Source organism: Myxocyprinus asiaticus, chromosome 8 (assembly GCF_019703515.2).
Source record: "Myxocyprinus asiaticus isolate MX2 ecotype Aquarium Trade chromosome 8, UBuf_Myxa_2, whole genome shotgun sequence".
Taxonomy (NCBI): Eukaryota; Metazoa; Chordata; class Actinopteri; order Cypriniformes; family Catostomidae; genus Myxocyprinus; species Myxocyprinus asiaticus.
In genome coordinates, this window is record NC_059351.1 from 4709828 (window position 1) to 4723581 (window position 13754).

General features: G+C 41.0%; 1 protein-coding gene across 2 annotated transcripts in view; it reads left to right on the top strand.

Moving 5' to 3' along the window:
* The window catches only part of LOC127444491 (dorsal-ventral patterning tolloid-like protein 1), a 61966-nt gene extending 48478 nt beyond the window's left edge, over positions 1-13488 (top strand). For both annotated transcript variants that reach the window (XM_051703862.1, XM_051703863.1), the window contains 4 exons: positions 3544-3671; positions 7794-8007; positions 10556-10806; positions 10940-13488. In XM_051703862.1, the coding sequence (XP_051559822.1) occupies positions 3544-3671; positions 7794-8007; positions 10556-10806; positions 10940-11074 (728 nt within the window). In that variant the 3' untranslated portion in view covers positions 11075-13488. The remainder of the gene's footprint in view (positions 1-3543; positions 3672-7793; positions 8008-10555; positions 10807-10939) is intronic.
* The last annotated feature ends 266 nt before the right edge of the window (positions 13489-13754 follow it).

Sequence of the window (13754 nt, forward strand, 5' to 3'; positions counted from 1 at the left end):
TACAAACCTGTGACATCATGAGGGTGAGTAAATAGTAAGACAATTTTCATTTTTGGGTGAACTATCCCTTTAAGTACATGTAGTTACCTAATATTACTCAGTTCTAATATTACTCAGCACACTGTAAGTATACTGAAAGTACATGTACTGTAAAATAAAGTGCAACCAAACACTCTATACAAAAATAATAAAAAGTCTAAACAAAAACTTCCATAAACCTATAGAAATTCTAAAACAATGAAACAGATTTTATTCAAGAAATGTCTTATTTTTAATATTTCTAACATTCTGAATGTGTTTTATTTTTTATTATTTCAGGATCTTACTTCATTAGGATAATAATATAGCCCAATAATGACAGTACGATTTGCATTATAACTGAAAGGCACGAGGTGACAAAAGTTTAGCGTTAATGAAAGCTTTTTCCCTATACAGTAGCTGAACTTTTGTTAAAGTGGCATCAGTTTGAAACGGTTGTCCTCCAGATCTCCGCACATGTTGAAGCGCTTAGATGGTCTGTTATAGATAAACAGTGTCTCAGACTAAACTGCGCCTTTCATACAAGTACTGTGAATCTCCAGTCAGCTCTACCCTGCAGGCCTTTTAAAATTTTTGTGGGCTTTTGAAAGTTTAAAGCAGTGTGTGTGTTTGTGTGTGTGTGTGTGTGTGTGTGTGTGTGTGTGTGTGTGTGTGTGTGTGTCGTGTGTACGTTGCTCTGTGAAAGGAAAAACAGCTAGACCTGAGGAGAGGAGGATAGAGATATTAGCCTTTAAGCTCCAGAGTCAGGGTCAAGAAGTTAAAAAAGTGGCATCCTGGATACACACACATACACACTAGGGATGGGCATGAGTACTCGGGTACTCGGACGTGGCAGCATTGATCGATCATGAAAACGATGATCAATGGTGATCATGCATGTTGTGACTTTTCACTTAATTAGAAATTCAGTGACAATTACCTGTCAACTAAACATAAATGTGTCAAAGAGGGAGCTTATTGTGATTTTGAGGGGTACATTGATTGTCAAAGACGTCTCATAGCAACCAAACTGATTTAAGACGCTGCAATGCTATCGTTATGATAATCAAAAGAGAGTGTAATTAACCGTATTTTGAACACCTGTCTCTACAAAACATTTGCTAAACACGTTTCATTATCATTTAATGTAAGAACTTTGACTCGTTAATGGATATTATTTAATAAAAGTGAATATTTGTCACTAACTGTAGACCTCCCTGCCCTGGGTGCCGAAATGTTTGCGTGACATAACACACACCTGCATCTCGACAAAATGGGAGTTGAAGATTTCCGCACAAGTTTCCAAGTTAGAAGTCTGACATAAAGTGTCATTCCGTTGTACTTTCCTCAGTTTAAAGGTGGAAATTCCAACTCTCCCAGTTGAATGGAATGCTTCATGAATCATCACAGCAACAACAATACAAAGCATCGTGGCTTTCCCCACAGGAGCGAGCACTAGGGGAGACACACACACCAGGTGTGTGGCAGTGGACTCAACGTGCTGAAGCAGCGCATATACAGCAGGCGAGTGTTTCAAACAGCTAGACAGAGCGCAGCTAAATGGAACAGAATGCAGCGTCTTCAAAACTATATTTCAACTTAACACGCATATTAAAAATGTGATGGTTATGGTGTCTCCTGTTAAGCCAACTGCGATTTGAAAATAGACGGTTCAGACAGTCACAAAAAAAAAAAAAAACTGGTGCGCGCTTACTAAGGTTACTACAGTAACTTGAAGGAAGAACAGACAGATGTGCAGTTATTATATACTATATTATATTGCCCCTCCAGTACTTGATGAGTACTCGAGTAATTAGTCCGAGTACTCGAGTAGACAAAATGACCAAAATGCACATTCCTAATACACACACACACACACACACACACACACACACACACACACACACACACACACACACTCAGTCTTTACTGTTTTTTCAAGGCTAGCTCACAAACTTTGATTTTAAACATCTGGAGTTTTACAAAGCTTCAAAGTCTTAATGCTGCTTCTGTATTAATTTTTCTTTGTGCTTGTGTGTGCGCTTAAGGATGTGTATTTCTCCAAAGTCTCTCAGTAATAACACACAAGATCGGATACTGACCAAACTGTAAAAGGTAAAAAAGTGCTGTTGTTACCTCAAGGGGCTATGTCTACCTAATCTGACCCTTAAAATTACTTTCATTGGTAACCTAATATAGACATGTTGATTCACTCAAAATAAATAACAGTTTTGACTAGAATAAAACAAGGTAATTTACTGTAGATACTACATGAATAAAATTTTGAAGTTAACTGACAAAACATTTTCTACAGTGCGTAGAGCCATATGGTGTCTTTTGTCTTTAATTCAAGAGCTAATGGAGCAGTTAGGAGCTCTAATTGGCTGCTTTTTATAATGATGGTGCTGTGAAAATAAATTATTTAGTGAAATTTATTCTAAGGCAACTGTAGGAGAGAGAGAGAGAGAGCCACACAGCCTATGGGCTGATATAATGCACTTACAGGATATAGAGTATGACCTAGAAACATACACACAGATAATTTCTTTCAAGTCACCTTCATAAATATACTTTCAAACGCACACATACACAAACCTTCAGCATGTGAGGTAGCCACATCAGTGTTTGAGGAGCATGTGTGTGTTTGAACACCAGAGGCAGACCATTAAAAATACATTTTGTTCACTAATGCACTCTGACCTAATTTTGAGAAGGAAGAATAGTGGCTTAACCAGACTTAGTGCTCCTGTTTGTATGTGTGTGTGTGTGTGTGTGTGTATGGGCGGGTTTGAGTGGTTTACAAGGACATTTTTTAGGTTACAAACTGGTAATTACAAGGGTATTATGCTATAAATGTGGTTTATGAGGACATTTCTTGTGTCCCCATAATTCAAATAGCTTAAAAAACATACTAAACAATGCTTTTTTGAAAATGTAAAAATGCAGAAAGTTTTTTGTGAGGGTTAGGTTTAGGGTTAGGGTTAGGGGATAGAATCTATAGTTTGTACAGTATAAAAATCATCTGTGGAGAGTCCTCATAAGGATAGCCACACCAACATGTGTGTGTGTCATATCATAGATTTAATAGATGACATTGCAACGGGTCTCAAGTAAGTGTTGCACTGACTAGTCAACTTCTATTGTTGACATGACCTCGGTTGCGCTTATTCTATATGGGACAGCAACAGAAAAATTCCTCTTTCCATAAACTGCATGTCATTAGCCTTTATATAGTAACCTGTAATGGCCAAATATATTTGCAGAAGTGAATGAACGCAAACACTGGGCCAACTCTTCATTGGGCAAATGCATATGTGACATAACTGTGTTTTGACTTGCAAGCAGTTCTGCCAAAGGATTACAGGTTTGTATGACAAAATCTAGGTTAAATTTAAGTAGCTCTGCAAGCCTGATTATTTACCCTCATGGGTAACTGTTACCTGAGCTCACTCACATGCCGTTATTGTGCATTACTGTTTGTAATGATCTTTAATGTGTCTTTTCCTTCTTGTTCCGTTTTACTAGCTGAGTGTGAGCACAAGATCCACAGCACGAGTGGAACCATCAGTAGTCCGAATTGGCCTGACAAGTACCCCAGTAGGAAAGAGTGCACCTGGGACATCACCGCCACCCCTGGCCACCGTGTTAAACTCGTGAGTCTTAATTACTATGTGCCGCTTCTGTGTTATTTGTTTGGATCTGTTAAACGGCCTTAGCGTTAAACACAAACATCTCCTATTTGACATCTCACAAAACAAGCACACAGACCTTTTGCTGCAGTCACTAACTAAACAGAGAAACAGAAGCACTGCGTGTGTCGAAGACACATGACAAACACATATACACATGTAATCCTATTGTGTTCCTCTCACATTCATAGGCAAATAATCACATTCCTCCGCACTTGTTCTTACTCACACATGCTCACATAAACATGCATACGCATATGATCTCTCAATCTAACACATGCCCATATAATATGCACAAGAGCCCTTTCCCACATAGAAATACACACACACAAATACACAGATGAAATAAAAGAAAAGTAAATCAATAGACCTAATAATCACACTGACAAGGACACTTGCTGTTTCCTCTACTGTATATTTGTAACACAAGAGACTTTTGCCCTAGTGGCCACTAGAGGTTGCTAGGAGTTTAAGAGACTTTTAGTTTGAAGTTTTGTGTTTACCTTCTTGTGTCTCTGTTCCTGGTTCCTCTGTGATTGTTCCCAGCTGTATCTCATTTACCTTGTTTGCCCCAGTGTATATAATGTCCTTGTGTTTGCTCAGCCTTTGCCAGTTGTTGTTCCTGTTAATCTTTGTTCTTTCCCAAGTTTTGGTTTTGTTTTGTTCCTGTGTTTTTCTAGTTTTGTATCTGAACATGTTTTCTTATTAAAAATAAGTCTGCATTTAGATCCTCTTTCTCTCGACTCCTTCTTGCAATCGTTACAGAATAACTGAACATCGCTATTGATCTAGCGGCTTTGCAACTGCTGTCTCTCAAACAGGGAGACTGAACCATCGAGCAGTATACTGAGCGTTTCTGCAGTCTCGCCCAGGATTTTAATTGGGGAGATATTTGTTTCAAGGACATCTACCGTTTTGGACTCAATGAGCCGGTGAAGTCCTGCCTACCTATAGAGGCAAGTGTGAACTCTCTTTAGTAGAATTAATTGACTAAGTTTTGAGGCTCACATTCACCCCTTACACTGTGGGGTATGGTGAGAACCCAGTGCCCACGCCTGCCATGGTCCCCACACCTGCCACGGTCTGCGAGCCAGCGGCCATACCTGCCACGGTCCGCGAGCCCACACCCGCCACGGTCCGCGAGCCAACGCCCACACCTGCGACGGTCCGTGAGTCAGCGCCCTCACCCGCCAAGGTCCGCAAGCCAGCGCCCATGCCTGCCACGGCCCATGAGCTAGCGCCCACGCCTGCCATGGTCAACGAGCCAGTTCCTGAAGCCTCGACCGTCCCAGAGCCAGTGTCTGAAGCCTCGTCCGTCCCAGTGCCAGGGTCCTCTGCAACTGAGGCTTTTCCCTCAGCAGTGCTCACGGCCGTCCGGAAGAGGAGGTGAAGGGCTCCTACTCCCCAGTCACTGCCAGTGCTTGCGACTACGGAGGTCGTTCCCCTATCACTGCCAGTGTTCACGGCCTTGGAGGCTGTTCCCCTGTCACTGCCTGTGCTCATGACCATGGAGGTCATTCCCCTGTCAATGCCGGTGTTCACGGCCATGGAGGCCATTCCCTTGTCACAGCCTGTGCTCACGGCCATCCGGAAGAGAAGGAGGAGAAGGGCTCCTACTCCCCAGTCGCTGCCAGCACTCACGGCCACGGAGGTCGTTCCCCAGTTTCTGCCAGCGCTCCTGATCACGGTGACCATCGGCGAGCATGTCCAGTTCCCTGAGGCTGTCGACGAGCCTTTTCACTTCTCCGAGGCTGTCGACGAGCCTGTCAACTTCTCCAAGGCTGTCGACAAGCCTGTCCAGTTCCCCGAGGCTGTCGATAAGCCTGTCCACTTCCCCGAGGCTGTCGACGAGCCTGTCCACTTTCCAAGGCTGTTGACGAGCCTGTCCACTTCTCAGAAGCTGTCGACGAGCCTGTCCACTTCCTCGAGGCTGTCGACGAGCCTGTCTACTTCCCCGAGGCTGTCGACGAGCCTGTCCTGTTACCCGAGGCTGTCGACGAGCCTGTCCAGTTCCCAAAGGCTGTCCAGTCCCTCGAGTCTTCCAGGCTCCCCAGTGCTGTGCTTCCCTTTTCCATGTTCCCCAGTGCCATGCTCCCCAGTGCCATGCTCTCTAGTGTCATGCTCTCCGAGTCCCCAGTTGCTCTGAACTCTGAGCTCTCTGAATCCCCAGCAGTTCTGACCTCTCAGCCCTCCACGGCTCTGCCCTCTGAGCCTTCCATGGCTCCGCCCTCCAATTCTCCACCTCCTGCTGTTCCACCTGATCTGCCTTGGTCTCCTGGCTGTCTGCCTGAACTTCTCTGGTCTCCTGGCTGTCCGCATGATCAGGCCTGGTCTCCTTGGTCTTCTGGCCAACTGCCTGATCTGCCCTGGCCTCCTTGGTCTCTGGGCAATCCGCCTGATCAGCCCTGGTCTCCTTGGTCTTCTGGCCAACCGCTTGATCTGTCCTGGCCTCCTTGATCTCCGGACAATCTGCCTGATCTGCCCTGGTCTCCCGACTGTCCGCCTGATCTGCCCAGGCCTGCTTAGTCTCCTGGTTCATGTCGGTCTTCGAACTCCCCGTTCGATCCATCTTTGGCCGCGTGGTCCATTTTGCCCTCTCGTTTCCCCTGTGCTTTCTTGGACTGCCGATTTCATGATGTCCTGCTCCTCCCATGAACAATTTTTTTTTGGTGTTATGTTTAGGAGTGCCAGGAGTCGCTCCTTAAAGGGGGGCTATGTAACACCTGATTATTTTGCCCTAGCGGCCACCAGAGGTCGCTAGGAGTTTAAGAGACTTTTAGTTTGAAGTTTTGTGTTTTCCTTCTTGTGTCTCTGTTCCTGGATCCTGCCGTGATTGTTCCCAGCTGTATCTCATTAACCTTGTTTGCCCCAGTGTGTATAATGTCCTTGTGTTTGCTCAGTCTTTGTCAGTTGTTGTTCCTGTTAACCTTTATGGATGTAATGTTTATTCTGTTCCCAAGTTTTGGTTTTGTTTTGTTACTGTGTTTTTCTTGTTTTTTTATCTGAACTTTTTTTTTGTTATTAAATATAAGCCTGCATTTAGATCCTCTTTCTCTTGACTCCTTCTTGCAGTCATTACAATATCTAAATCCTCAACTATGACCTTGCTGTCCCCCACTGCTCTGAACATTTGGTGATTCTCAATTACTTGCATCTATCTGCCTTGAGACTTCAGGCAGGGACAGCAAGTGAAGTCACAAAAATTAGATGAGGAAGAAGTGTTTTTGTGAGTGTATTGTTTTAGGGTGCATTAGAGCTATTTCCACATCACATCATAAACCATTTATCATCTTGATCTTCCTTTTATTTCTCTCTCTCTCTGTGTAGCTGTGAAACAGGTGGCTTTTTAAAGTAATGGTAATGTTTCGTGCTAAAGGTACGATGACTGACATAAACAGTTTACTCAGTGGGAATTGTTCAGGGTTTTGTACATGGCCCAACACAACCCATTTTAAAGTTTTGATATGCTCTGCCCAGCCTATAAAACCCAGCCTCTGCTCAACCCAGCCCATAAGGATCTATAAAGGCCTAGGTATACTTCATTGTTGCGTGTAAAGGCTGGACTTCAATTCTTACTGTTGCCATTTGGACCCTTTTCACACTTCCGGGTTTTGGAACGCAGAAATAAACAATTACAGGTAAACTTTGATAGTGGTGAATCGGAGATCACAGCAATTTTTGATCACCCAGTTGCTACAACATCAAAAGAAAAATAGCACTATTACATTTCCACAACTTTCCAAATGAAGAAAAAACTAGTGAGCGATGGATTACGACGAATTTGCCAGAAGATGGCAAATATACTGTCTTTCTCTCTCAGCAGCTGGATCAGGAATCACATTGCATCTGTTATGTCACTGACACAGAGAAGACAGTCACAACCCCTGAGAAAAACTTCCCAGACCAGAGCCAAACAAGTTTTGTTTGTCAAATATGTTAAATATGCCAGATGTCAAATTAAAGAGAAAGCTGAAAGGTGTATTTGTTAGCTTTGTACTGTTATGCAGTGTCAATCAATGACAGCAGGGAAAATATTTCCTCTTGTGTTCACTCTTTCTGTTTTCCTGTCTCTTTCTGTGTTTGCAGTCTTTTAATGAGTTTGAGATCGAACAGCACCAGGAATGTGCATATGATCACCTGGAGGCCTTTGATGGTGACTCAGACAAGGAGCCCATCCTGAGCCGTCTGTGTGGCAGTAAGATTCCAGAACCGCTCATCTCCACGGGCAACAAGATGTACCTGCATTTCATCTCTGATGCCTCAGTGCAGCGGAAAGGCTTTCAGGCCACTCATTCCACTGGTAACTACCAGGTCTTCTATGTGTCGGATATTTTGGGATATTTTGATATTGAGGATCAGATGTGATTCTTCTGTTCTAATAGCATGCTTACAGTGTAACAGAGCCCTCTAGTGGATCATTACTTCATTATATGTTGATTAGAGCCATAATAAAGGATATTTCTTATCCTCAAATAAAAACTTTTAACAAATTAATTGCACAGTTTTCTGTTATTAATCACGATTAATCATGGTACATAACACATTACAACAAAAATAAAAAAAACATAATCATAAATATATTGACTTTATACTTTGTCTGAAAGAACTTGGTTAGTCAGCATTTATTTTAATTATTTTAATATTTACATGTTCAAATTAAGTCAAGAAAGACTTATAAGATCTAATTATAGCAAATTTTTAAAGTATAAATCTTTGATACAAGTATATGTATACATTATATGCCATACAATCAGTGGACATGCTGTGATGAAAAGTTGGGCAAAATCTTCTGCCATTTTACAGTGTACCGTTAACTTTACACTTACTAAACTTTTACGTTTTAATTTTTTATAATAATAAAAAATATCAAACTTTATTGGCAAGAGAACCTTAAGTATACATTGCCAATGCATTGTTAGACACTTTACATACAGATTGAATGCTGAAGTTTAATTTGCTGAAATTTAAACTCTTAAAACTATTATTTTATCTGGCTGCCGTTCAGTTTTTACAAGTATAACTGACTGCATCTTGCGGAATTGCCAGGTCCTTCAGTCTCTATTGGGCACACACTGGGTCTCTCGAGTGGCTTTTGACACTGGTTTAGATAAAAGTGGATGAGCGTTTTCGGGCTATGCGAAGAGATACGACAGATTACCTGTCTCTCTTGCATGCCCAGTTTACTGCTTGCAGGTGAAGTTTCCATTCTCTGTAGTAAATCTGTTCCCGGGACATGTGTCGCATGTAATAAATAATAAGTTGCTGTTCTAGGATGTGCAACCAAATTGAGTGTGTACCTCCTAGAAATTTATTTATACCAATTTTTGCCACAGGAAATGATTTGTGAATTTTCAGGAAGAAAAAAAAACAGATTCTGAATTAATTGCGTACATTTCGTTTAACTCATTAAACAAAAAATATTAATCACAAAAAATGTACGCGTTAAATTTCCAAGCCCTAAAATTGACCCTTTGCTAAGCTTTGCCCATCTTGTTTAATGTTGTTCACATATGCTGTGTTCCATTTAAAGTCAGATGTTCCATTGACCGATGCTCGGAATGTGACATACAGTATAAGGAAACAAAATTGCAACACTCCTGTCAACCTAGCAAGTGATCAGATGTTGACAGAGATGTCTCCTTGCAACCAAATTGCGGAGGATAAACAGTTCTATGCAATGCTAAAAAATTGTCCAGGTGTAAGATTATCAAAAAAAAGTATAATTTAATGACTCTGCATGCGTTTGATAAACAAGTTTTATTGTTGTGGCCTTGCCTTGCACATTTCCGAGTAGGAATATGGAAATTCTGACTTTCTAAGTTAAATGGAAAACAGCATTAGACAAGATTTACAGAACATCCCAAAAGAATGAATAAGGGATTTCATTGTAAAACAAGTTTTTCTGTAATACACCATTAAAATTTAAATGAAGTTCTAAACTTAAGTTCTGGAGGAGTTTGTTCGTCTAGCCCTGCTAATCATATCCCAAGGATATATAAGCAGCTGCTTCCCTCGCACCTGCGAAGATTCTTCCGGCATCCCTCCACCTCCCCATCTCCACCTTGTATTTCATAAACGCCTATACCAATTATTTAAAATTGTCTTTCCATTTCCCACTATAGTCTGACAGTCCAGGGGGGGATCTCAGTGCTTAAGTCCAGTCCAGCGCTTGAGCCCCTTGCCTTTGGGCAGCACACCACATATGCTTACCTTTACACACTGCAGGACTATGTGCAGACAAACCCGTGAAATTAGTTTATTTTAACAAGGGTTAGAGTGCATAGTGACGTTGCTAAGCATTTTCATCTGCTGTTTTTCTTTAAAGAAAATGTTAATTTACACAGTAAAGCGATAAAACAATTGCAGAGACTGCAGATCTGAATTGAGGTAAATGCTTATCACAATCATCTGAAAAGAGAAAAGCCCTATTTTATAGGGAGTACAACTGATAACATTAGTGTAAGTGAACTATATACAACATACTCAATATAATACTGTAAACTCTATCAGCACTACTGGGACTTGATTCAATACCTGAGCAAAGAAGTAAATAAATTAACATTAATTATTAGTGATGCAAGCAAATGTAAGTGTCCTTACTGATGTTACACGTTTATTTGGAAACAAAGGCTCACACATTGTTTAAGCGGAGCATCGCACTTCTCAAGATTTATTTTAAGATTCGGAAAAGTAAAACAAATTCTGTGTGATAGTGAAGGGTCAAGTGTGCAGTGCGATTTTTATAATCTGTTGTCAGTCCATGGGTGAACAGTGATTTTTTTTAAATCAGTGATGACCAGTAATAACAGTGTGTGTGTGTGTGTGTGTGTGTGTGTATTTCTGTTTAGAGTGTGGCAGCAGGCTGAAAGCAGAAGCACGGCAGAAGAACCTGTATTCTCATGCTCAGTTTGGGGATAATAACTATCCCGGCCACACCGACTGTGAGTGGCTCATAATGGCAGAGTCAGGTTATGGCATAGAGCTCACCTTCACTACCTTTGAGGTAGAGGAGGAAGCCGACTGCGGGTATGACTACATCGAACTTTACGATGGCTACGACACCGGAGCGCACAAACTCGGACGCTTTTGTGGATCTGGGGTAAGAGCAGTGTGTTTGTGTGTGTGTAGAGAGTAGTTGCCTCTGTTTCTGTCAAAGAGAGAAAACACTTTTTGTTTTCAAATAGCCTTGAGCACCTTGTATTTCTTCTGCTGACCCTTCTCTCTGTGTTTAGCCTCATGAGGAGCTTTACTCTGCTGGCGATGCCGTGTTGATCCATTTCCACACTGATGACACAATCAGTAAGAAAGGCTTCCATATTCGCTACACTAGTACAAAGTTCCAGGAGGCATTACATACACGCAAGTAACAGCTTCCCCAAAGATGAGAGAGACTCGAAAGGGACTGACGACAAAGGAATGATGTGTTACAACACAAAGGAGAAAACGGACTCCAGAAAACTAATAAAACTATCGATTGATTTCTGTCAATCAAAGACCCTCCCATGATGTAATTCCTGCATTGGATTTGCCTCTTTGTAACTTATGCTCAGCTCAATGGAAGTGCTGTCATTTTGACTCTAAACACCAATCAGCTGCTCTTATTTATGGGGTAGCTTTGCCCACTGGAGCACAGAGATACTCTGCATAGGACCATGGTGACCTGCACTCTCTTACTGGACCAGTACATTAAATCCCTCCTATGATCTATGAAACAACATCCCCCCGAAATACACACATATACACTCACATACAAGAACTGGTTTTGTTGGCTCCCTGTTCTTCAGACAAAAAAAAGTGATATATAGATGCGATGGAAAATTAAGCTATAGAACTAATGTGTGCGTGTTTGCATGTGTTGTGACGTTCTAAAAAACATGGATAGTCTGGCTGCTGATGCTGCACCACACTGTACCTCAACTAATGTGTGTGTGTGTTTGTGTGTGTGTGTGTGTGTGTGTGGGCAAGTTTTAGTGGTTTATGAGGACTTTTTTTTTAGGTTACAAACTGGTAATTACAAGGGTATTATGCTATAAATGTGGTTTATGAAGACATTTCTAGTGTTCCCATAATTCAAATCACTTAAAAAACATACTAAATGATGTTTTATTGAAAATGTAAAAATGCAAAAAGTTTTCTGTGAGGGTTAGGTTTAGGGGATAGAATCTATAGTTTGTACAGTATAAAAATCATTATGTCTATGGAGAGTCCTCATAATGATAGCTGCACCAACATGTGTGTGTGTGTGTGTGTTTGAGTGAGAGAGAGAGATTGAGAGAAAGATGACTGAGGCCTTCAAATACCAGCCTGTTGATCAGAACTCATTCAAGTGTTTTTTTATTATTATTATTTGGCTATAATTTTACAGTTGTTCTGTATGGCAAAAACTATTTTCTTTCCATCAAAAGTGCAAAAGTTCAAGGCATTCAAGAATTAAAATGGACACTAATCAGTGATGTGTAGCCCTATTTCACAATAAGCTTCCTTTCATACTGTATACTGTATGTAGCCTATTGTTTATGTCTGCTGTGACAGACATAAGCAATTCAAAGTGAGTTTGCACTTTAAGATAATATCATGTGCTCTACTCATGTTGAATAACCATGTTAAGAAGGATGGATGTTTGATTTCTGTATTATTTGTTTTGTGTATGCGAAAGGTATATACTTCATTTTTCCATTGGTGAAGCCAATGTTTTTTCCTCTTATTTGCAGTAACAGCTCCTGGATAAAAAAATATGAACATAAAACATCCTGTAAACAGGAAATGATGGCATAAAGCTTTGCATAATACTGTATGTCTGTTACAGCTGTGACAACTGACTACAACCACCTTAACCATGTGCGCTTTAAATGCACTTATAACAGATTATAAATAAGATGGTATGGAACTGTGTGCTTTAATTAAATTCTCCAATTATGTTAATGAATTTTACTTCAAATGAACCCATGAGCAGTACCAATGGAGCAGCACTGGAGTAAAAAGACTCACTCAAAATGGAAACTTCACAGACTTATTGCAAGGGAATGTTCTCTGATGCTACATTCCCAGTACGATTTCTCTGTGTCGGAACCTTTCCCTGCTTGGAAAACAACACAGATGGCAAAACAATCGCTGTTGAAGGGAATTCTTATGGTGCTATTCAGTGTCTCAAAAAAATAAATAAAAAATGCCCCAATCATTCAGTGAATGTGTTGGTGCAATGGAGAGGCAACACTGAAATAATGTTGCTTATTAACAGAAAGAACATTGAAAAACGTCTCACAGCACTGACAGCACTAGTGTTGTGGAGTAAACATTATTGCCTTAGAACCAAAATGTACATTCTTGCACATGATGTTTCCGTAGATAAATGTTGTTGTTGTTGTTTTTGAAATTATTATTATATTTTATTTGATATTAAGTTTAAATAATTTTTTTATGTTAAAAAAAGAGGCTTAAATGGACTAACCTGAAGTTGTCCCCTTTTGTCCAGTTTAACACACAAACATCCCTCCTCAAACACCAGATTTTAATGCTTTAAAGTCTGCAGTTAGACTCTGCGTGAACTGTGATGATATGTGTGCATCTGTTTGTCTGAGATTGAGTGTTAGACAGTCACAGCACAGGTCACGTGACTCTGCTGTGCGTGTTTCTGTATGTGCCAAGCTCCTGTTAAGTAACCTCTTGATGAACTATGACATGACAATGTGACACATGATTTTATTTTCCTGTTTCAGTGTCAGCCTAATTAAAAAAGGACACTGCGCTGTCAACAGTGATTAAATTCATTTCAGGTCAACAAAATGTATGGTCTTGTTATTACTGTCTCCCTCTCTTCCACTCTTGTTGTATGTAAGACACATTATTGTATTCACTGCATGAATGTCTATGGCCAGGGCTGGGGGGGCATTGCCCCCCTAGATTTGCCTCGAGCCCCTCCTCTTCCTCCAGAAGCTCTTGATGCCACCGCCCTGACTGACAGCGAAACGATCAACGTTCAAGTGCCCCACCAAAGATCGCATCCTAGTACCGGTCCTGCATCGTGATTGTTTTTGACCGTTTCATTAC